The sequence below is a fragment of the Pituophis catenifer genome, unplaced genomic scaffold (genome assembly GCF_029215685.1).
Source record: "Pituophis catenifer annectens isolate HBS135680 unplaced genomic scaffold, rPitCat1.0.hap2 SCAF_2, whole genome shotgun sequence".
NCBI lineage: Eukaryota > Metazoa > Chordata > Lepidosauria > Squamata > Colubridae > Pituophis > Pituophis catenifer.
This window is the reverse complement of record NW_027256882.1, coordinates 171,695,736-171,719,664: the sequence shown is the minus strand read 5'-3', so window position 1 is coordinate 171,719,664 and position 23,929 is coordinate 171,695,736. Positions and strand designations below refer to the sequence as shown.

Here is a 23,929-nt window from a genome sequence, read left to right as displayed (position 1 = left end):
GGGGCCGCACGTGCGCACCCACTTCGCTCATTTGCTTGCTCTTCTTCGGATGCGCAGAAGCGTTTTGATGTCGTTCGGGGTCGGGGGGCAGAGCCTCCTCCTGGTTTTACTACCGGTTCTATAGAACCAGTGCGTACTGGGGGAAACCCACCACTGGTGTATATCCCTACAGAACAAAGTGAACTGTCCACATGGGCCTTTCTGCTTAACTGCAACAGGAGGCAGAATGATTGGAATGATTGGAATAATGAAGGATGAAAAGATTTATTTATTTATTTAGCATATGACAAATACATGGACTTATAGTGGTTGAAACATTAATGTCCTGTTCGCCCAGCCATTCAAGGACAGGGTGGTATATGTTGAAAAAATCAGACATTGGGCAGGTATAAGCTCTTGATGGAGATTCGGACACAAATGTGATGGAAATTTTGTCGAGGAGCACCACAGTCAGACAAAACCCCAGTGAAAGGAAATAAAGCACTATACAGAGAAGGGCTTAATGCACAATACTCGTTTTATTGAAACAACTTTTGAATATTTTAAAAAGCAAAGTCTTTCCCTCTCTCCCACCCATTCATTCTTCCCAACCTGTGGAGGACAAGAATGGAATCAAGTTGTTCAATGTGTTTATATAAGGAATAATATCATTTTCATCACAGGAGGAGGGAGAGATATGCAGGAGCATCAATCTCAGAGCTTGCAGCCGCTGCTCCAGTTTGACATATTTGGTCCTCTGCAATTCTTCGTCCAGGGCCACCTTAAAAAAAGGAATAAGAGTAAAAATAAGCAGAATGCATGTCTTTGCAGACCACAATGTATGGTTGTTTCTTTGAAGATTTCAGCCTAATAGGAGAAATTGAGGAATTTTCCAAGTTAGCTAGAAGTAACTATCATTCATTCATCTTATAATTTTCTTTGTTGTTTAAATGAATCTCCTTTTGCCCAGGTTTAAATAATTGTTAAAGCTAAAATTGTTCTTTCTGACTTTTTACTTCTGACAATAAAGTCAGAAATAGATGCCACTCATTCCCAATAGAAACTTTGGACTCCCACATAATCTTGATAGAGTCCCTGCAACGCAGAGCTGAAGAAAATTAAATTCCAAAGGATTGGGTCAGCAGCAGAGGATCATAAAATCCTAGCCAAAAACTGAGAATGCTTCAGAAGAGCACACAGCAGAGTAACTTTTAGATAACTCAAGGGTTGACCACACAATGTCTTTATTTTTGCTTTTAAATGCTGATTGCTGGCTCAAGAGTTTCCCATCTAATGATCTGCTTCTTCAGCCCCCTTTTCCTAGCCCTCCTATGACTTGGAGGCTTCACAAATGATCGCTCCCTGCTTCTCTCACTACTATGCTGTTTACAGATCAGTTCTCTGATCCTAGGGAACTTGTGCATGGGATCACAATCCTGGTGTTTAAAAGGCCGTCTGCCACTTGTCCCTACTGGGTAGTAAACCCCAGATTTTAAAGCACGTAAGTGCCTAATGTATGTGAAATCCGTGGGAAGGAATAATACAGCTATAATCAGCATCAACAGCCCCTCCCCTTGTGTCTTAGTCTACCATTAAACCTGAGTTCAAAAGATAAAGCCATATTTTAAAGCAACCAGAATGAAAGTATAAAAATGCAGCTTGTCATATTTAGAAAGCATATTTTACCACCAATCCTAAAAGATGTACAATAGTCTAAAGAAAGACTATTTACTTCTATGACTACAAATTCAGTTGCTACCCAATGTTACAAATGGAAGATATTAATGAGAAATTGACTCACCATTGATAGAACGGTACGTGATTAGCCATAATTAATTTAGCACAAGCAATATCATCTGTGATGTCATCATCTGTGAAAGCTGCCAAAAGAGGCAAATTGGAATTTGTTCAACTCCAGGTATGTCAATGTTAGAACACTAATTATGTACATTATGCAATACATTCATGCCCTTAGTGATATCATCTACTTTTTGTACAGCTGGTGTAGACCATTAACTGCCTTGTCGCATGTTCTAACCATGCAGAGGAACAACTCTGAAAAATGTTCTGGACCAGTAATCAGTTTCCCCTCTAGAGCTGAATATGCTGGATATGCAGACTTCCCAACAGTCTCATTGCACTCTTGGAAAGGAGAGAGAGAAGAATCTCTCACCTGTGTCCAAGAACTAGATTTGTCCCACAAAGGGCAGAAAAAACAGGATCAGGTCCCTTAACTGGGTGGGGTTCAGAATCTGAAATTGCTGCCTTTAACTTGTGCCTCTGGCAAGGTATTGATTACAGTGAATATAGGATCAGGTGGCTCTCCAAGCAAGCAACCCTTTGCATTGCATATGGAGACCCAGTTTAGACTAGTAGCGGTTAGGAGTCCCTGCTATAAAATGGGGGATTGTGAATTCTAGGCTCAACTTGGAAATAAAAGCTGGTTGTGTAACTTTGGGCCCGTCACATCCTCTCACTTCAGAGATTTAAGTTGTTTTAAGAATTTTTTTAAAAAACTAAAAAAATAAATCTAAGAGGTCTGTAAGGGGGGTGCATAGGAGCACCAGCGTGCCTACCGTCCCTGTCCTAACGTTCCCTTTATTTATATTCATTTTATGTATTCAGTCCATGCTTATACTTATATATATTATGTAATACTTGACAGATGAATAAATAAAAATAAAAATAAATAAATAAAAATAGGAGGAGGAGGAATAGGTATGTACGAACCTTGAGTTGTTTATAAAAATAATAAAAGTGGGGGAATTAAAAATTTTTTTAGAAAGCACTGAAGAGAGTGTGAGATTGCTAATGTGAGTGAGACAGGGGGACCTCACCACATATGAGCTTTGAACTGTTGGCAGTCAGCAGAAGTAGCCTTCAGTACTGCACGCTAATCCCAGATAATTTTGGGTAGCACGACACTAAATGGAAGAAGGCTAATAGGCCAGAAAACCCATATTTTCATTGTTGACCTGAGCAGGAACTCAAAACAATTTTGAGAAACAGTGTGGGTTAATCCTCATGGAGAGCAATCCCCTATAGAGAGCAATAAAAGAGAAGAAGAAGCACAAAAATCTCCCTACAAAATTTTGATTTGGCATATTTGGAACATTTCAATTTTTTTGCTTTTCTAATGAAGTAGGTGTGAGCCTTGGTAGTAAATCAGGTCTAGAAATAAACACCACAAGGAGAGAGCTACTGCTTTGTATTGTAGAGCATAATAATAAGATGATTTGTTAAAGATTTGACAGATGTGACTTACCACTGCAAGGTTTACCACATGAACTATCCATACCCTCATGGTTATCACTGCACCACCGATAGCTACTAAGCTGGAAAATTCCATAGTATCTACTGCGATAATTCTTTTGCCTATTCACAGCTTGGGTGTTGTACTTGCTTGCATAATAACTTATACATATCCCTGGAAGAAAGCAAATGGGAAATGGGCTATAAAGGATTGGTCCTATAAATGAAACATCTATTCTGATTTTTTTAAATAGAACATTTATATCACAATGCTTAGCCATCTTCTCATTTTCCCCCCAACAAGGAAGGTCTGAAGAACCCCAGAACATTTTGGAAATCTTCAGGGAAATTTGGAATAAATCTGATTCTTGTGTCCAAGATATTCCTGGAGTTTTTAATGGCGCATAAAGCCATCTCTCCTTCCTTCTCTCTTCTTAATTCTAGCCTTCCAGGGAGGAGGTTCTTTTTCATTGTGCATCCTCTGGCAATCTGCACATGTAGAAATGTAGAAATGTGATGGCCTCTTCAATCACATACTGAATTTAAATGATTTGGTGGAATTTGAAAGATCTAACCTGTGAGAGGATGGTCATCCTGGGAGGGATAATCCACTATTCTTAAGAGGGTAAACAAAATATTGGCTAAACTATCATTATAAAAAGACAATGCAGAGACCAAGGTGGTGCAACCGTATCCCAGTTCTGCAATTGTCTCAATCAGGTAACAAACCGGAGATCTATCAGTCTCATAAAAATAAGGGTGTTAGTGCAGGTGAAGTCTGAGATCTCCCCAGTCATTTGAGTTGAGGAGCAAGCGTATCTCCTCATTGTAAGAACATTGAAAACAGCGTTTAATTCATTGGGTGGGCTGGTTGAACTCATTCTTGAAAAGATCTGCCCCATTTTGCATCCTCTTGCAAAGCTGGATCTTGCTCAGATGGAGAGAAAGAGAGATTCAACTTACACAAGTCCAACTCGCCCGTATATGTATCCAGGCCATGTTGTTTCAGAACTGAAGCCAGTTCACATCTGGAAAATATTTTGGCTTCACTGGGTGCCATGAGGAGGAAGAGGAGGGTGAGCACTAATGCCTTCATTGTTGTGGCTCCTTGGAGGACAATGTCTGACTTCTCCAGGAAGCTGCCTGGGTTTTATAGTCAGAGCTTGAGAAACTGGCACCTCTGGAGAGCTGGCAAAGAAAGCAATTATTCCCCTATCTGAAGATAATTTGGAGGAAGAAGCAGGGAGTGCTGAGGCAAAAAATCTGGATCAAGGGAATCTGTATGAGAGATGCCCAAAGTGAACATGTGATGGTTTCAACTGTGTGATTGAAGCCCCAACTTTTTTTATGTGTTTCACGTATGATGTATGTGAAAAAGGAACTGGCCTTTTACTGAATAGTGACTGCAGCCTTCTTCCTTTTTTTGGAGCCCTGTCCTGAAGACATTCCTCTCTCTTTGGGGGACCCAACATTTGGCATAGGTTTCTATTTGTTTGTTTCAATACAACTCTGGTTTCACTCTATTTTTTGTTTGTTTGTTTGTGATGAAGTTTGTGGAATAATGCAACTTATTAAAACAACCCAGTGAACTGTATTTTATTTCTTGGTTTTATTGCGGTTTTATCCTTCTTACATGAGTCATCAAGTCTTCATCCAGTTTCCGTGACCATGTAGATAGATTTTATCTGTCTGATCTGAAATTGCTGAATTCTGCAACTTCTATAAATTATTCACAGTATAAATCAGTGCAGTGAATTCTACGTAAATTGCCTTAGAATACTATTCAGAATCTATATGTTTACGGCTGCTGACCTGCTTGCGCTGCGAGACTCCCCCCTCTCGCAGGTTTGGCCCTCCTCACTATCGAGGGCCTACCTTGATGACGGATTTTGGAATCCCGAGAGGTGGCATGCGGCGAGGAGGGGGTTGTGGGGTTTTTTAGGGAAATTTTTAGATAAGGTTTTAAAGGTTTCTGGGAGGGGGGTGGGTTTGGTGGGTTTGGGGGAGAACCTGTTGGGGAGGAGGCCAGAGCCGGCTGAAGAGCACGGCACTAGAGATGCGGGAACCGGGGTCAAGGTGGGGGTTAGAGCTTGTGTTATGGATGGTCATTACATCAGTACTGTGGGTGGGAGGGGCAGATATGGCGGGAGCAGGGGGCCACATCAGGTTGTGGGAGCACGCGCCCGCTGGCTCCAAGCGGTGGCGCGCTCCGGCCTCCAATGCTCCTCTCGTTCCCCAGGTTGCACAGACCCTCAGGCCCTGGGCTTCGGCTGATGCTGTGCAACGCCCGGTCCGTGGTAAATAAAGCCCCCCTCATTTGTGATCTTGTTCAGGAGGGGGGAGCGGACCTGGCGGGTATTACGGAGACCTGGTTGGGCCAGGAGGAGGGGGTTCCCCTCGTTGAGATGTGCCCACCCGGTTTCCGCGCATTCCATCAGCCGAGGACACAGGGGAGGGGCGGGGGGGGTGGCGGTTGTCATTAGAGAAGGTCTTGGTCCGAGGGAGGTCGCTGTTCCTCAGACGGCTGGTTGTGAGTCCCTCCTTGTGAAGTGGGGTCATGGGGTGCAGATGGGTGTGCTGGTTACGTACCTGGCTCCCTGCCACGTGACGGCAGCCCTGCCCGAGCTGCTCAACGTTATAGCCGCGGTGGCGGTTGACACCCCCAGGCTTATGGTCATGGGGGATTTTAACCTGCCATCCGTCGGTGAGGCGTCTGAGGTGGCTCGGGAGTTCATGGCTTCCATGACGGCCATGGACCTGACCCAGTTAGTTCATGGCCCTACTCACACGGGGGGAAACACGCTAGACCTGGTTTTTGTCTCTGGTCAGTGGTTGAGTGATCTTGAGATAGGGGATATAGTGATCGAGCCCTTGTCATGGTCAGATCACTCCCTCCTTCGCTTTGACCTTCGAACCGCCGCACCCCGCCGCAGGGAGGCGGAACCACTGAGGTGGTACCGCCCCAGGCGCCTGATGGATCCTGATAGGTTCCAGACGGAGCTTGGGCCATTTCCTGAGGCTCTGGCACACGGCTCGACTGAGGAGCTGGTGGCTGCCTGGGATAGGGCGGCCGCTGGAGCTTTGGATCGGGTCGTGCCTTTGCGGCCTCTGACCCGGCGTCGATCTCGCCTGGCTCCTTGGTTCACCAAGGAGCTGAGGGAGATGAAGCGCCGGAAAAGACGCCTGGAGAGTGGTTGGAGGGCCAGCCATTCTGAATCTGACCGAACACTGGTAAGGTCTCATATTAAGACCTACCTGGTGGCGATAAAAGTGGCGAAGTATAACTATTTTGCCACTCTTATTGCGTCATCAGATAATTGCCCGGCTGCCCTGTTTAGGGTGACCCGCTCCCTGCTCCACCAGGAAGCGCGGGAGGACCCCTTAGAGGGTAGAGCCGAGGATTTTGTACAGTATCTGTATGACAAAATCGCTCAGATTCGGGAACATCTGGACTCTGACTGGGTAGATTCAGCGGGGAGGACAGAGGCAGGTCTTGTGAGTATTATCTGGGAAGAGTTTGATTCTGTGACGCCCGAAGACGTGGACAGGATACTGGGCAGACTGAGCGCAGCCACATGTTTACTGGACCCGTGTCCCTCCTGGTTGGTGCTGGCCTCTCGGGAGGTTACACGAGGCTGGCTCCAGGGGATTATAAATGCTTCCTTGAGTGAGGGTGTCTTCCCTGCCGCCTTGAAAGAGGCGGTGGTGAGGCCTCTCCTCAAGAAACCTTCCCTGGACCCGGCAGTGTTGGCAAATTATCGTCCAGTCTCCAACCTTCGCTTCATTGCGAAGGTTGTTGAGAGTGTGGTAGCGCGACAGCTCCCCCAGTACCTGGATGAATCGTCGTATCTGGATCCATTCCAGTCGGGCTTCAGGCCTGGGTACAGCACGGAAACGGCATTGGTCGCATTGGTTGATGATCTCTGGAGGGCTCGGGACAGGGGTTGTTCCTCTGTCCTGGTCCTATTAGACCTCTCAGCGGCTTTTGATACCATCGACCATGGTATCATGCTGCACCGGCTAGAGGAGTTAGGGGTGGGGGGCACCGTCCTACGGTGGTTCTCCTCCTTTCTCTCTGACCGGTCGCAGTCTGTGTTGACAGGGGGGCAGAGGTCGACCCCGAGGCCCCTTGTATGTGGGGTGCCACAAGGGTCGGTCCTCTCGCCCCTTCTGTTCAACATTTATGTGAAGCCGCTGGGTGAGATCATCCGTGGTTTCGGGGTGAAGTACCACCAGTACGCTGACGATACTCAGCTGTACATCTCCACCCCGGACCACCCCAATGATGCCCTTGAAGTGATGTCCCGGTGCCTGGAGGCCGTGCGGATCTGGATGGGGAGGAACAGGCTCAGGCTCAACCCATCCAAGACCGAGTGGCTGTGGTTTCCGACATCCCGATATAGTCAGTTGGCGCCATCACTGACTATTGGGGGTGAGTCATTGCCCCCCACGGAGAGGGCTCGCAACTTGGGTGTCCTCCTGGACTCACGGCTGTCTTTAGAAGAGCATATGACGGCCGTGGCCAGGGGGACTTTTTATCAGGTCCGCCTGATTCGCCAGTTGCGTCCCTTTCTGGATCGGGACTCGTTAAATACGGTCACTCATGCCCTTGTTACTTCCCGCTTGGACTACTGCAATGCTCTCTACATGGGGCTCCCCTTGAGGAGCACCCGGAGGCTCCAGCTGGTCCAGAATGCGGCCGCGCGGGTGGTTATGGGAGCGACGTGGCGCTCCCATGTGACCCCCCTCCTGCGCGAGCTGCACTGGCTCCCGGTGGTCTTCCGGGTGCGCTTCAAGGTTTTGGTTACCACCTTTAGAGCGCTCCATGGCATCGGACCGGGGTATCTACGAGACCGCCTTCTGCTACCAATAGCCTCTCACCGACCAGTACGCTCCCATAGAGAGGGGCTCCTCAGGGTGCCGTCGGCCAAACAGTGTCGACTGGCGGCCCCCAGGGGGAGAGCCTTCTCTGTGGGGGCACCTACCATCTGGAACGAGCTCCCCCCAGAGATACGGAAGATCCCGGACCTGCGCACGTTTCGCCGTGCTCTCAAAACTTTTCTATTTCAGCAAGCTGGCCTGGCCTAACTCCCCTCTTTTAAATTCTTAAATTTTAAATTTTTGAATTCGTGATTTTATAAATTGGGTGTTTTAATCTGTGTTTCGGCCGAAATATTTAATAATTTTAAGGGATTTTTAATATTTGTATTGTCTGTATTTTATCTTGGCTGTTCACCGCCCTGAGTCCTTCGGGAGTAGGGCGGTATAGAAATTTGATTAATAAATAAATAAATAAATATATGTAGTGGGCAGCAGAAGCAGGGCTGGGCAAAAATCAGTTAGTTGCCACTTGGTTCCTTGGGGAATTCAGGGTGCTGTTTTTAATCTACAGGAGCCCTACATGGTCACAGGATGGCTGCTGGATCACCTGATTTCAAATTGTGTTTGTCTATCTAGTAAGATCTTACAAGATTGGCATATTTCAGCTCTGGTCTCATTCTCTAAGATTGTAGAAGAGCTTGTACACCTTGTTACTGGGTTCAGTTCTATGACAGCTTTTCTGAATTCGAACTATTGGTATGAATTTTGTGTACTTTGGACCCCTCCATGATATCATTTATATTTGTTTTAATTTTTGTAAGTTGTTTTCAGAGAAATACAATGGATAAGCAAATAAACAAATCTATTTCAACGAATGAGACTTCAGTTTAGTTTCAGTGTACAGCAGTTAAAATTCCTCCTTCCTCCTCTTTTTATAAGAGTTTTTTTCTAGATATTCTTTACATTTTGGAAATAAGAGCAGGCTATATTTATGCACTTATTTACACTTCCATTACATGCCATCTTTCACTCTGTTCATCAATCATCTCTCCAGCAGTCTGCAAACCTGGGGACTTTGGTCAGGATTTTTTTCCCCAGCCTTGAGAAGATTATTGAGTTGTTCTCCTTCCCTTGAATTTTCCTTCCATTTAATTATCCTGTCATTGGAACATAAGAGAGACAGTTTGGTGTAGTGGTTAAGGCACCAGGAGACTGTCAGTCCCAATCGGGGGTCATCTTGGGCCAGTCTTTCTCTCTCAGCCATCTTTCTGACATGCAGTTGATATGGGGGAAATTGCTTTTAAGTCTCTGGATCTAATGTCCTAAAACTTCTACCTTGAATTAGCAGGAATTGTAATTGTTGGTGGTATCTGCAAGCTCTCTAGGAAAGTATGCTTCCTTCATAGATTTATTTTGTAGTTTGTTCCTCATTCATTGTCTCTATGTGAACAAATCACCCACCCAAACCAAAGTACATTACAATGTACTTTCTAATGGTTGCTCACTGGTGCGTTCAACCTACATATCTTCTATCACTCATGCATTCTTGATCTTATCCCACCATGAAATTCCGGCTGCACTGAGATTAGTTTCATGTCTCCAACCCTCTTGTCCTCATATTAAAGTTAACAGAAACAGTTTTCCATACAAAACTTTCTGCTTATTTCAAGAAATATGTGATCCTCTCAGCAGAATACCTGCCACACATTCATTTCATTTCATTTCATTTTATTAGATTTCTATACCGCCCTACTCCCGAAGGACTCAGGGCGGTGCACAGCCAAACAATAAAAACACATACAATACAAAATTTAAAAAATAGAATAAAATCAAATTAAATAATTTTGGCCCCGACAAATTTAAAACCCCAAACTTTTAAAACCAATTTAAAATTGAATATATAAATACTAAAAGATATTTAAAATTTTAAAAATCTTTATAAAAGAGGGGGAAAATTAGGCCAGGCCGGCCTGGTGAAATAGTAAGGTCTTTAAGGCGCGGCGGAAGGTGCGCAGATCCGGGATCCTCCGTATCTCTGGGGGGAGCTCGTTCCAGATAGTAGGTGCCCCCACAGAGAAGGCTCTCCCCCTGGGGGCCGCCAGTCGGCATTGTTTGGCTGACGCACCCGGAGGAGCTCCTCTCTATGGGAGCATACCAGCCAGTGGGAGACCATTGGTGGTAGTAGGCAGTCCCGCAAGTGCCCGGGTCCTAAGCCATGGAGCGCTTTAAAGGTGGTAACCAAAACCTTGAAGCGCACCTGGAAGACCACTGGGGGCCAGTGCAGCTCGCGCAGGAGGGGTGTTATATGGGAACGCCATGTCGCTCCCATTACCACCCGCGTGGCCGCACTCTGCGCCAGTTGGAGCCTCCGGGTGCTCCTCAAGGGGAGCCCCATGTAGAGAGCGTTGCAATAGTCCAGGCGGGAGGTGACAAGGGCATGAGTGACCATGCGTAACGAGTCCCGATCCAGAAAGGGACGCAACTGGCGAATCAGGGGAACCTGATGAAAAATCCTCCCGGTCACGGCTGTCAAGTGCTCTTCTAAAGACAGCTGTGAATCCAGGAGGACGCCCAAGTTGCGAGCCCTCTCCGTGGGGGCCAATGATTTGCCCCCAATAGTCAGTGATGGCGTCAACTGACTATATCGGGACGTCGGAAACCACAGCCACTCAGTCTTGGATGGGTTGAGCCTGAGCCTGTTCCTCCCATCCAGATCCGTACGGCCTCCAGGCACCGGGACATCACTTCAAGGGCATCGTTGGGGTGATCCGGGGTGGAGATGTACAGCTGGGTGTCGTCAGCGTACTGATGGTACTCTACCCCGAAACCACGAATGATCTCGCCCAGCGGCTTCACATTAACTTCCTATCGGTTAAACTATCTATATCTTTTTTCTCGTCCTTAGTAAATATTCTTCCAAGGTACATCCATCCATCTACTTGTTCTAATCTTTCTCCATAAATGTATAACTTGCATAATTTATGGGTGTCTCCTACCTCTGACAGGTTACAGGTGACCTTTCTGATTTCAAAATCCCTGACAAGAGCCCCCAATGCTCTGAATTTCTGAGTCACGGCCTTGGAGAACAAAATGGGCCACCAGATGGATGAGGGAAAATGTGACTGGAAAGCTATCTAGTTCCTGCTGAAATTAAAAAAATGAATGCTCCTTATGTTGGTTCCTTCAAATACCGAATAGCTTGGCCCTCAGTTCTCATAAGAATCCAGTGCTGCAAATCTCATTGAGTGAGATCTCAGAAAGGAGTCTGGATTCTTTCTAGATAAAATTATTACAGACTGGGAGATTTTGCAGGCTGAACCTTGCTTAATGTTTCCCAGGAGTTGCCATTAGCTTTTTCTGCCATCTGCTGCTTGTGGTTTTGTGCGTATGTTTACTTGAACAGAGTTTCCAGTGATCTTCTCAACTTTCTGCAGGTGCAGGTATCATAGCTGGATCATGATTTGTTGTACATACTGGAACTGAGGATGCACAGAATATACTAGATTCAACAGACTAGCATATCTGGACTATGAGAAGAGATACGAAAAGGACTTTGAAATAGCAAAAATCACAATAGTTTGATCTGTGTCATTAACCTGCTGATGTTGCTGTCTTATTTGGATGCTCTGGTATTCGGCAGGTAAACTAATGGGATTTAAATGGACCACTTAATTCTAAATTCAAACCTCATTTTTTCTTATAGAAAAAAAAGACCAAAAGCCAAGCCTTAACATAACTGAAGGCTGACCATAGAATTTGTCTGGCCTTGGATGCCAATCTACCATTTGTAAATCTGCTTTGCCATAGGAATGATTGGTAGCCAGTTCAATTATGTTGTAATAATGAAGGATGAAAGGAAATAAAGCATGAAACAGTGAAGGGGATAATGCACAATACTCATTTTATTGAAGCAAGTTTAAAAAGCAAGGTCTTTCCCTCTTTTTCACCCAGAAACCATTTAAAAATCATTGTTTGTATGCAAAGAAACTCATTCTTCCCAATATGTGGAGTGCAGGCATAGAATCAAACTGCTCAGTGTGGTTATATAAGGAATAGTATCATTTTCATCACAGGAGGAGGAAGAGAAATGCAGGATCATCAAACTCAGAGACGGCAGCCACTGGTCCATTTTGAGAGATTTGTTCCTCTGCAGTGGTTTCTCCAGGCAACCCTTAAGAAAGGAATGAGAATAAAAATAAGCATAATGCACGTCTTTGTGGATCACACATGTGGTAGTTTCTTTAACAGTTTCAGATGACATAATTCTTCTTGGAGAGATTCAGGAAACTTCTAAGTGACCTAGTCCAACTATCATTCATTCATCTTTCCTGTTCATTGACTGATAAAGTTATTTTCTTAGTTGTTTAAATGAATTTTCTTTCCTCCAGATTAAAGTAATTGTTTTAGCTAAAATAGTCCTGACTTTCTATTTCTCACAATAAAACTTATGTGCCACTAATGCCCAGTAGTTACTTTGGACTCTCTTTAAAACAGCACACAGAATACTTTTTATATAATTCAGATTACCATAAAGCATTTTTATTCTTTGCTTCTAGATACACAGCTGAAAAATTTTCCATCTAATGATCTGCTGCTGCCTCCCCCTTTACTATTCATTCTATATTTGGAGGCTTCAGGAATGATCTCTCCCTGCTTCTCACACTACTAGGTTCTTTACCTACCAGATCTCTGATTCTATGGAGCTCATCCATGGAATTAGAATTCTTGTGTTCAAAAGGCCCTCTGCCTAATTCTGCTGCTCCTGTTCCAACTTGGTACTAAATCCTAATTTTTTTTTAACTGCTGACAAGCACAGAAGTCGATAATTGATGTAAAATGATTGGGAAGGAGTAATCCTGCTATAACCAGCATCAACAGCCCCATCTTAAATTGTGTCTCAGGCTACTTTTAAACCAGGATTCAAAAGACTGCTTAAACCCATATTTTAAAGCAACAAGAATGCAAACATAGCAATAAAAAATACAATCTGCAATGTTCAGAAAGTATATTTCACTACAAATGCTCAAAAGTTTTACAATAATCTAAAGAAAGTAATTAAATTTCATGACTACAAGCTCAGTTGCTACCCAATGCTACAAATGGAAGATGTTAATGAGAGGTTGACTCACCAGGCACTCATCCTATTGGGATCACGCACAATTCTCTTAGCACAAACAATATCATCTGTGATGTCATCATTTGTAAAAGCTACCAGGAAAGACAAATTGGAATTTATCCAACTCCAGATGTTTCAAAGGTATTTTCAAAGACTTCCATAAACTTATTATTTAAAGCAGATTTTTTTACCCAAAAAGGAAATTTTTACCCATCGTTAGTTATATATAGTGTGTAATACATTCATATATTAGCAGTATAAGCTACTATTTACACAGCTGGTGTAGACCATGAAATACCTTTTCTCCTGCTCTGACCATGTAAAGTAACAAGTTTGAAAAGTGTAGAGTACTAAGAGTTCGTTTCTGCTCTGCATTGAATATGCTGGATAAGAAGGCATCCCAACAGCATTATTGCATTCTTGGAAAGGAGCCAGAGAGGAAATCTCTCTCTTAAATCCTAAATTCTGACAAAGGGTAGAAAACACACAAGGATTGGGTTCTTTAACTGGGTGGGTTTCTGGAGCTGAAATTGCTGTCCTTAACTGGCTCCTCTGGCAAGATATTGACTAATTATTGTGAAGATAGGATCATGTGGCTCACTTACCAAGCAACATCTTTCATTGCACAACAGGGAGATCCAGTTTAGTCTAGTGGTTAAGGCTCCAGGCTACAAACAGGAGACTGTGAGTTCTAGTCTCACCTTGGAAATGAAAGGTGGTTAGGGGACTTTGGGCCAGTCACTTCCTCTCAGCCCAACTCACTTCACAGAGTTCAGTTGTTTTAAGAAAAAACAGGGGGAAGAAGGAATATTAGGTATGTGTGTGCAACTTTGAACTGTTTATAAAAATAACAAAAGTGAAGACATCTTTAAAAAGCACTGAAGAGAGTGTGAGATACTTAATGTGAGTCTTCACCACATACGAGCCTTTTGCTCTTTAGATAATACTGTGGTGGATGTTCTGGGGGCAGAAATTGAGATATATGTGTGTGATGGAATTTAGAGTAGTTGTGACAAGTTGGGTAGCAGGACACTAAACAGAAGAAGGATAAGAGTCCAACAGAAAGCAGAGTGGCTAGATATTATCGCTGTTGACCCAAGCAGAAACTCAAAACAATTTTGACAGGCAGGGTTTATGAGTCAATATCAATCCTATCCATCCCAGAAACTACAAGGAGTACAAGCATATTATCTCATTGTGTTGTAGAACATAATAATAGCAGAATTTTAAAAGCCTGTCAGACTATGTTTCTTACCACTGCAAGGCTTATTGCAGCCATTAGCTGTGCGGCCCTGGTAATTGTTGCACCACCAGCGGCTGTTTATCTGGAAAATCCCATAGTCGCGACTGCCATCTGAGTTTGGTGGCCCCACAGCTCGGCTGTTGTAATTGCTCTCATAATTAGCCATACAGATCCCTGGAAAAGAGCAAATGATGAACGGGCTATAAAAGTGCTGTGCTATAAATGAAAAAGCTATCCTGGTTTGTTTGTTTTTTTTAAATAGAGCATTTATAACACAATGCTTAACTATCTTCTCATTCTTCCCTCAACCAAGGAAAGATCCAAAAAATCCAATATATTTTGGAACCTTTTAGGGAATTTTCCTTTCTTCTCTTTTCCTAATTTGAGCCTTCCAGGGAGGAAGTACTTTTTCATTGTGCATCCTTTGGCAATCTGCACATGTAGAAAATGTTCTGTGATTGCTCCTTCTATCGTATACTAAATTTAAATGATTTGGTGGAATTTGAAAGATCTTACCTTTGAGAGGATATTTATCCTCTCAAAGGTAAGGGATAATCCCAAAGGTAGGGATAATCCCTTATTCTTAAGAGAGTAAATAAAATATTGACCAAGCCATAATTGTAAAAAAAAAAAAAACACCACACAGAGTCCAAGATGGTATAACCATATCTCAGTTCTGCAATTGTCCCAATCAGGCAACAAATTGGAAATCTACCACCTTGATAAAAAATAAGGGTGTTAGTCTGAGTGTGAGCTTCCCCTAATAATTTGGGTTGGGAAGAAAGCATATATTCTTATTCTAAGAACATTTAAAAGATTCATTGGGAAGATTGGTTGAACTCATTCTTGAAAGATCTGCCCCATTTTGGATTCCCCTTGCAAACCTGGAACTTGCTATGGTGGAGAAAAAAAGGAGACTAAACTCACAGTCGCCCAATTTGTAGCCATAATATCCATCCATGCCATTTCGTTTCAGAATTGAAGCCAGTTCACATTTGGAATATACTTTGGCTTCATTGGCTGCAATGAAGAGGAAGAGGAGGGCGAGCACTAATGCCTTCATTGCTGCAGCTCCTTGGAGGATGATGTCTGACTTCCCCAGGAAAACTATGGTATTTTATAGTCACAGCTTGAGAAACTGGCACCTCTGGAGAGATGGTAAACAAGGTGTGTAGCAATAATTCCTCTATCTGAGGTTAATATGAACTGATAAGCAGGGAGTGCTGTGGCCAAAGATCAAGGAGAAATAATAATTATCACTTTCAATTTTATCAGAAGCCAAAACCAACAAATAGTGGACAGCATTTTTAGTTCCTTGACAGATGTTGGACCAATGAACAAGTGCTAGTTTCAACTGTGTGATTGAAGCTGCAAGCTTTTTTAATGTGCCTCACATTTGATGTATGCGAAAAAGAGACAGGGCTTTTATTGTGTGGTGAATGCCACTTTCTTGACTTTTCAGATCTCCACCCCATAGACATTCCTCTCTGGGTAACTCAACATTTAGTTGAAGTTTCTGTTTGTTTGTTTCAATACAACTCTGGTTTCGGTGTATGTTTTTTCATCTGATGAAGTTGGTGGAGTAATGCAACATATTGAAATAACCCAGTGAACTGTACTTTATTTCTTGATTTTATTGCTGTTTTTCCCTTTTTACATGTGTCATCAAGTCATCATCAACTCTCTGGGACCACATAGATTTTTCTCTAACATGATCTGAAATTGCTGAATTCTATGACTGGATTCTGTGAATTATTCACAGTATAAATCAGTGCAATGAACTCTACATAGGCTGTCCTGGAAAACTACCCACCATCAATCAGTTACAAACACCGGTTGGAGAATATATATCCCTGCTGCTGTATTGTTGCATAAAATACATGGACACTGTATTCCAACAGTTGCCACTTGTTTTCTTGGGAAATTCAGGGTGCTGGTTTTTATCTGCAAAAGCCCTACATGGTTACTTACAGGATGCCTGCAGGACTAACTCATCTCCAGTTTTGTCTATCTATCTCATAAGATCTAACAAGATTAGACTGTTTCAGATCTGATCTAAACAGTAACTTCTTTTGGATCTCAGAAAGCAAGAACCTGGCTTCCCTGAGAATAGAGCTTCAGTTCTGCTCTTTTTTGAAAGATCTTGACTTCTTGAGCATCTTGCTGCTTCCTCAGTCACTGGGCCAGTGAATTTGACTCATTATTATGAATGTTTATGTATTTTACACCTCTTTTATATGATTTAAAATTATTACCTTTTTTAAAAAATTGCTTTTAGAGAAATAGAATTTATAAACAGATAAACAACTCCATGTCAAGTCTGAGACTTCGACTCCATTTTCAGCATACAAAAATTAAAATTCCTTCCTCCTCCCCTTCACCTCCTTTTGTAAAAGAGTTCATTGTAGATAATCTTTAAATTTTGGAAATATTAGAGGACACTGGGAGACTAGGCTGAAGCTTCCATACCTAAGGATGAAGTAAGCATATGAGCTGGGTGGAGAAAAACTAGGAATCTTGTCTAAAATATATCTTAGGGGAAGTAGTTAAGAAAGAACCAAGTCATTAAGGAAGCAAAAGAAAATAAATATCATCTGAACTGGACAAAGGAAGTTGAGCCTGAGTATATGAACTCCCCCCTTCTGAAATCCCATCAATACCTTCCAGACTTGTAAAACAGCAAAGTAAGAGTAGCTGCCAGTCTTGTCAATCAGTAATGCGAAGCAAAGCAAAGCAAAGCAAAGCAAAAAGCAAAAAGCAAAAAGCAAAGAGCAAAGAGCAAAGCAAAGCAAAGCAAAGCAAAGCAAAGCAAAGCAAAGCAAAAAGCAAAGAGCAAAGCAAAACAAAGCAAAACAAAGCAAAGCAGATTAAATTAGATTAGATTAGATCAGATCAGATCAGTGCTGGATTGCTACCGGTTCACCCCAGTTCAGGTGAACCAGTAGTAGCGGTGATGGGAGGCTCCACCCACCCGCCCAGACATCATCAAATACCCTTTGCGCATGCACAGAAGCGAACCGGTAGCAAAGATAAGTGAAACCCACCACTGGATTAGATTAGATTAGATTAGATTAGATTAGATTAGATTAGATTAGATTAGATTAGATTTTGGGTGATAAAAGAGCCACAAGCCCATCCACTCTTTCAGCCATCTTTGGATCAAGTCTGGCAGCTTCTGATGAGTGCTTGTCATCCTAGTTGATAAAAATGTGGCTAGTGTGTGTGCGTGTGCGTGTGTGTGTGTGAAAGAGCAAATGTACCTTGTAGCCAGTGAAGTTTTATTATTATTTTAAATTCATTCGCTCTCTGGTTGTTCCTTACATTCGGTTGAAAGTGATTTGAATATGGCTCTTCATAAGGGCTGTGAGTATGAGACTGACCATAAGCCAAACCCAGCAGTGGGCATAACAACACTTTTGCACTTATTTACACCCCATTTACACCCCATCTTTCATTGTGTCCATCAATCCTCTCTCCAGCAGTCTTAATTTACAAAGAAAGTTACCATAACAAAATTCCGCCAGTTGGGCTTTTCCAGTAATTGCCTATTGGGATAAGAATTTTGGTTATTTACATTGTGTCAAAGAGAATCTCATTCTACATGAGGTCAGAAAAATGATGTAGAACGTATAAAGGCTCTTCAAGTGTATGTTGGAAATGTGAATAGCATGAAGGGATGTACCTTCATGCTTGGTGGACATGTAAAAAAAACCTTCCAAAATGATTCAAATGCAAAGTTTGATACAGATGATTGTATAGATCGGGGTGAAATCCAGCAGGAAATCCAGCGGAAATTTTGAGTAGTTGGGAGAACTGGCAAATACCACCTCTGGCTGGCCTCAGAGTGGGGTGGGAATGGAGATTTTGCGATATCCTTCCCCCAGAAGTGGGATGGAAATGGAGATTTTGCCACGCCCACCAGGCCATGCCCACCAAGCCACACCCACAGAACCGGTAGTAAAAAAAAATTGATTTCACCACTGGTATAGATCAATATACCATTGAAGCCAAAACCTTCCTTTTTAGGATTAATGGATAAACAGAAAAAAATCCATGGAAGATGATTTCAATATATAATTACTAAAATGGGATTACTATACATGGAGAGATGCAAAGGTTTGACACTACCCATTATGAAGGAATGACTGGTAGATGAATTTTGCTCAAATAGGTAAATTGATTTCTTTGATCTATTTATTGGTGATTAGAAACTTCTTATGGGATTTTTGTATAAAAATGAACATGATTTATGGTTTTGATGATTTTGATAGAAAATCATTTTAAAATTTTGATTTTATGGTTTTGATAGAATAGATTATTGAAAGAAGAACAATACAATGTAATTTTAGCGAGAGAGAGGTTAAAATTAATTTGTGTTTATAACCGCTGTAAAGATATCAGAAACCATTTTTCTTCAATTGTTTTTCTTCAGTTTTTTTCTTTTCTTGCACTTTTTGGTTTCTCTCTCTTCTTTTTCTTTCTTCTTCCTTGCTTATATTAGTTTGTTTTAGTTTCTATCTTCTTGTTTAACAATTTTAATAAAAGTTATATAAAAAGGTAAACAAGTTTCATTTCCATGGTACAGTAGACCACTGCAGAACCAGTATGGTGGGAGGGCGGGGTGTTTTAAGAGATTGAATCTCTAAGTATTGTCTCCTAAACCAAGTTGTCATTCTATTTTATTCTGCTGATGTTGCCTTCTTATTTGGACACTTTGCAATTTGGCAGATAAAGAGACAGGAGAAAGATGGCTGCCAAATTCCAAATTCAGACATCCATTTTCCTTATACCATAGAGAGAAAGCATCAGAAAATTAACCCTAGAAATTGTCTGCCCTTGGATGCTAACCTAGAGTTTTCATATGTAAGATTTTCAAGGTAGGTTACTAATATTGTATGAAGAGATGCATCAGGATCTCTGTTAAATGAAGTCAAGCTTTGAGCCAATGATATGTTTGGTTACACAGGTATCTCCTGCCACAAAAAAGATTGGTAGCCAGTTCAGTTATGTGGAACTAATGTAAGATGAAAAAGGAAATAAATAAAGCATGAAACAGGGAAGGACATGCAAAATACTCATTTTATTGAAGCGATTTTTGAAGAGTTTAAAAAAAGCAAGCTACTTTCCCATTTTCCACCCAGAAATCTTTTAAAAATCATCATTTGTATGCAAAGAAATCCATTATTTTAAACATGTGAGGTACAAGCATAGAATCAAGTTGTCAAATGTGGCTTATGTAAGAAGGAGCATCATTTTCATCAGGAAAAAGAAATGGATGATCAGCAATCTCAGAGGTTGCAGCCCCGAGTCCATTCAGACAGATTTCTACCTTTGCATTCGTTTTTCCAGCCAACCCTAGAAGTAAGAATAAGAAGATTGCTTTCCTTTCTACATCACACACATGCTTATTTGTTGGATGCTATAACTCTGCTTCAAGAGAGTCAGGAAGTTTCAAGGTGAGCTAGTTATTTCAATAAATCCCTTTCCCCCAAGTTAAAATCAAAGAAAAATAATTGTTTTAGCTAAAATAGCCCTGAGTTTCTATTTCTCACAATGCCACTGATGCCCAACAGATACATTGGACTCCAGTCTCCAACATAAACTTGCCAGAATCCATGTTAGGCAGGGCTAAAGACACTTAAACTCCAAAGTATTGGGTGAGTGAGCACCAGAGAGGTAATAAAATCCTGCACAAAACCTTAGAGTGTCTTGGAAGGGCACACAGCAGAGCAACTATTAGATAACTCTAATTGTTGACCACACAATATCTTTATGATTTGCTTTTAAATGCTGATTGCTGGCTTAAGAGTTTCCTATATAATAATCTGCTGCTGCAGATTATTCTACCCATTCTATAAATGGAGGCTTCACAAACTTTCTCTCTCTGCTGGTCTCACTACTAGGTTCTTTACAGATCCAGTTCTCCGATCCCTTGGAGCTCATTCGTGAGATCAGAATCCTGGTGTTTAAAAGGCCATTTGCCAAATTCTTTTCTTGCCTGTCCAAACTGGGTGCTAAATCTATTTTTTTTTTGAAAAACAGGTTTTTTTTAAACAAAACTTAAAAAAACCATCATCCATTACAATTACAGAAAGTGTATCAATCGGTTACAAATCTTTTGTGCTTAATCCCATATCCATATTCTCATTTACCAATTATTTAACAATGGCTTATCTCCCATTTAAAAAAAAAACCATTTTATGTATTTTATTATTACATCCATTTCATATTTCATATTTCATTTCCATGCTTTATTATCTAGCCATCGGTAAAATAAGTCCCATATCAAGTAATATTGTTTATCTTCCTGTTCTCTAATTTCAAATGTCAATTTGATCATTTCAGCACATTCCAAAATTTTCTTAATAACATCATCATCAGTAGGTATCTTCTTTCCTTTCCAGTTGTTAGCAAATACAATTCTAGCCGCTGTTAAGACATTCACAATTAAGTATCTCAGTTCTCTATTATATGTTTCTGGTACAATCCCTAATAAAAATATTTCTGGTTTAAAATCAACTAGGTGCTAAATCTTGATGGTGAACCTGTGTTTAAAAAGATCTAGAAAGAGCTGACAAGCACAAAACTGGATAAGGGATGTCAAATTATTGGGAAAAAAATATCCAGCTATAATAGGCATCAACATTCATCCTGCTAAGCTGTGTGCCAATCTACTTTTAAATCAGGATTTAAAAGACGGTTAAACCCAAATTCAAAATACTGTTACACCCATATTCTAAAGCAACCAGGATGCAAGTATAGCAATTTTTTTTTAAAAAAGTCATATCAAGAAACTATATTTTACCACCAATGTTAAAGTTGAACAGTAGTACAACAAAAGAAAGATAATTAACTTTTAAGACAGTCCAATTGCTATCCAATGTTACAAGTGGAAGATCTTAATGAAAGATTGACTCAACAGGCATTCATCCTTTGGGGATCACGCACAATTCTCTTAGCACAAACAATATCATCTGTGATGTCATCATTTGTGAAAGCTGCCGGGAGAGGCAAATTAGAATATGTCCCACTCCAGATGTTTCAAAGTTATTTCCAAATATTTGCATAAAATTAATATATGAAGCAGAAAAAATAAGAGAGATTGTTGATGTTGATGTTTGTGGAATAGGGGACCTCACCAACTATGGATCTGATGCTCATTAGAAATCAGACTGCACTGGATTGGGTGGTGTGGAGGCACAAAGTCAGATATGTCTTTGTGGGGCAAGGTAGACAACTTGTGAGAAGCTTAGAAATGGGATACTAAGTAGAAGAGTAGACTGATGAAGGATATCAGGTCAACAAAAAACGATGTGGCTAGGTACTGTCACAATGACTCAAGTAGGAACTTGAAACAATTTTGAGAGACAGGATGATTAAACTTGAATCTTCATGAAGTGATGGGTGCAGTTGGACAATTACAGAAACCGATAAAGGAGAAGAAGGATTAGAATTTCCCTAGAAAATTTTCAAATGAGTTATTTCACTTTTTTCCTTTTCTAAGGAAAACCCTTGATAGTAGATCAGGTCAGAAAAAAAAAACACTACAAGGATTATGGGAATCTATATTACTTCATTGTCATAGACCACAATAATAAGAACAGAATTTTAAAACTTTCTCTCTCCCACCTCACACACAAACAAGATCAAGGTCAGGTAATTTTCAATCTCTTTCAGATGCTTCCTTCTTTCCCAGGTCTGAGTTGTCATTCTTTTCTCATAACTTTCTCTTAATAGTTCTCCTAACAACTCTTGCATTCCTTTATCAAGATTATAGCTCTTCTTCCCTACATATCTTACCACTGCAAGGTTTATTGCAGCCATTAACTGTACGGGCCTGGTAATTGTTGTACCACCAACGGCTATTTATCTGAAAAATCCCATAGTCACGACTATAATTCCTGTTTGGCCGCCCCTCAGCTCGGGTGTCAAAACTGCTTTCATGAAAAGCCATGCAGACCCCTGGAAGAAAGAAAATGGGGAAAGGGTCACAAATGGCCTTTGCTGTAAATGAAAAGGCTATCCTGGTTTCTCACACAGAACATTTAAAACAGAATATTTAGCAGAATATCCTTTTCCAAAGAAGGAAGGAAGGACCCAAGAAGTCCAATACATTTTGGAATCCATCAGGAGAATTTGGAATAAGTCTGATTATTGTCTCCAAGATATTTCTGGGGTTGTTAATGGCACATAAACCACCTCTTCTCTTTTCCTTATCCAGGCCTTCCCGGGGGGAGGTACTCCTGTACCTGTGGAAAATCTTCTGTGATGGCTCCTTCAACCATATCCTGAATTGAAATGATTTGGGAGAATCTGAAGAATTTCACCTTTGAGAAGATGATTAGCATCCAACGGTCAGATCCCTGGCAGGGATAACTGTTTATTCTGAAGATATTATATTGATATTCTGAAGATATTATATTGGTAAGATATAAAATATTGGCTAAGGCACGGGTTTTTAAAATACAGATAATACAGTGGTCTAATCACACTCCAGTTTTGCTGTTGTGCCAAATAGGCAATGAAGTGGATATTGTTTGTTCCCATAAAAATAAAGGTGTTAGTGCAGGGTGAAGTGGGAGACCTCCCCAGTCATTTGGGATGGGACAAAAGCATATTTTAACATTTAAGAAAACTGAAACGAGCTTTTATTCTTTGGGTGGGCTGGATGAACTCAATTCTTCAAAAGATTTGCCCCATTTTGGACCCACCCCCCTTGCAAACCTGGAACTTGTGGAACTTTTTGACAGGTGGTGAAAAAGAGAAGGTAAACTCACAGTCATTCAAGCTGAAGCCATAATATCCATCCATGCCACCTTGTTTCAGACGGAAAGCCAGTTCACATTTGGAGTATACTTTGGCTTCATTGGCTGCAATGAGGAGAAAGAGGAGGGTGAGCACTAATGCCTTCATTGCTGCGGCTCCCTGGAAGATGATGCCTGACTTCTCCCCAGATGGCTACTGGGTTTTATAGTCACAGCTTGAAAAATTGGCACCTCTGTAAAGATTGTAAATAAAGCCGTAATAATTACTTAGACCCAACCTGAGTTAATTATGGTCGGACAAGAACAGTGTTGAAGCAAAAACAAAATTTGCATGAGAGGGGCCTAAAATAAACAAGTGTGTCATTTTTATGTGTTTTGCAAGTAATGTGTGTGAAAAAGGAACAGAGCTTTTATTGCATGGTGATTACTATTGTCTTGACTTTTTGGACTTTTCAAACCCCCTCCCCAAACATATTCCTTTCTGGGAGATCTAAAGTTTATTTGAATTTTTTGTTTGTTTGTTTCAATGCAACTCTGATTTCAGTATATATTTCTTTTGTCTGATGAAGTTCGTGAAGAAAAGCAATATATTGAATTAACCCAATGAACTGCATTTTATTTCTTGGTTTTATTGCCACATTACCCTCCTGAAAAACACACATAGAAGGAGAGAGAAAAAGGTGGGAAAGAAGCTCTGATTTTGTATTTTTGGATCATATTGCAGGAGATGACCAGACCGAGGCCAAGGGAGGG

The 23,929-nt window shown here is 41.4% G+C and overlaps 3 protein-coding genes across 3 annotated transcripts; all 3 read right to left on the bottom strand.

The window, feature by feature from the left end:
• Positions 1–693: 693 nt before the first annotated feature.
• Positions 694–4,327, bottom strand: LOC139310825 (lysozyme C, milk isozyme-like). The gene is made up of 4 exons (XM_070935054.1): positions 4,195–4,327; positions 3,245–3,406; positions 1,781–1,859; positions 694–760 (listed from the first exon to the last, which is right to left on the bottom strand). Exons 1-4 carry the CDS (start codon positions 4,325–4,327, stop codon positions 694–696), a joined length of 441 nt encoding a protein of 146 aa, XP_070791155.1.
• A 7,829-nt stretch (positions 4,328–12,156) lies between these two features.
• On the bottom strand, positions 12,157–15,489 carry LOC139310824 (lysozyme C, milk isozyme-like). The gene is made up of 4 exons (XM_070935053.1): positions 15,339–15,489; positions 14,424–14,585; positions 13,182–13,260; positions 12,157–12,223 (listed from the first exon to the last, which is right to left on the bottom strand). The coding sequence occupies exons 1-4, from the start codon at positions 15,472–15,474 to the stop codon at positions 12,157–12,159; spliced, it is 444 nt and encodes a 147-aa protein (XP_070791154.1). The 5' UTR covers positions 15,475–15,489.
• A 4,210-nt stretch (positions 15,490–19,699) lies between these two features.
• LOC139310822 (lysozyme C, milk isozyme-like) lies at positions 19,700–23,324 on the bottom strand. Its single transcript, XM_070935052.1, has 4 exons — positions 23,189–23,324; positions 22,212–22,373; positions 21,332–21,409; positions 19,700–19,767 (listed from the first exon to the last, which is right to left on the bottom strand). The coding sequence occupies exons 1-4, from the start codon at positions 23,322–23,324 to the stop codon at positions 19,700–19,702; spliced, it is 444 nt and encodes a 147-aa protein (XP_070791153.1).
• Positions 23,325–23,929: the final 605 nt, after the last annotated feature.

Coding starts and splice junctions, on each gene's coding strand:
- LOC139310822 (XM_070935052.1), bottom strand. CDS start 23,324: ATGAAGGCATTAGTGCTCACCCTCCTCTTTCTCCTCATTGCAGCCAAT. Junction 22,374..23,188: donor TGGCTTCAGCTTGAATGACT/GTGAGTTTACCT, acceptor TCTTTCTTCCAG/GGGTCTGCATGGCTTTTCAT. Junction 21,410..22,211: donor CTGCAATAAACCTTGCAGTG/GTAAGATATGTA, acceptor CTCTCCCGGCAG/CTTTCACAAATGATGACATC.
- LOC139310824 (XM_070935053.1), bottom strand. CDS start 15,474: ATGAAGGCATTAGTGCTCGCCCTCCTCTTCCTCTTCATTGCAGCCAAT. Junction 13,261..14,423: donor CTGCAATAAGCCTTGCAGTG/GTAAGAAACATA, acceptor CTTTCCTGGTAG/CTTTTACAAATGATGACATC. Junction 12,224..13,181: donor CCCAATAGGATGAGTGCCTG/GTGAGTCAACCT, acceptor TCCTTTCTTAAG/GGTTGCCTGGAGAAACCACT.
- LOC139310825 (XM_070935054.1), bottom strand. CDS start 4,327: ATGAAGGCATTAGTGCTCACCCTCCTCTTCCTCCTCATGGCACCCAGT. Junction 3,407..4,194: donor TACGGGCGAGTTGGACTTGT/GTAAGTTGAATC, acceptor GCTTTCTTCCAG/GGATATGTATAAGTTATTAT. Junction 1,860..3,244: donor ATGTGGTAAACCTTGCAGTG/GTAAGTCACATC, acceptor CTCTTTTGGCAG/CTTTCACAGATGATGACATC.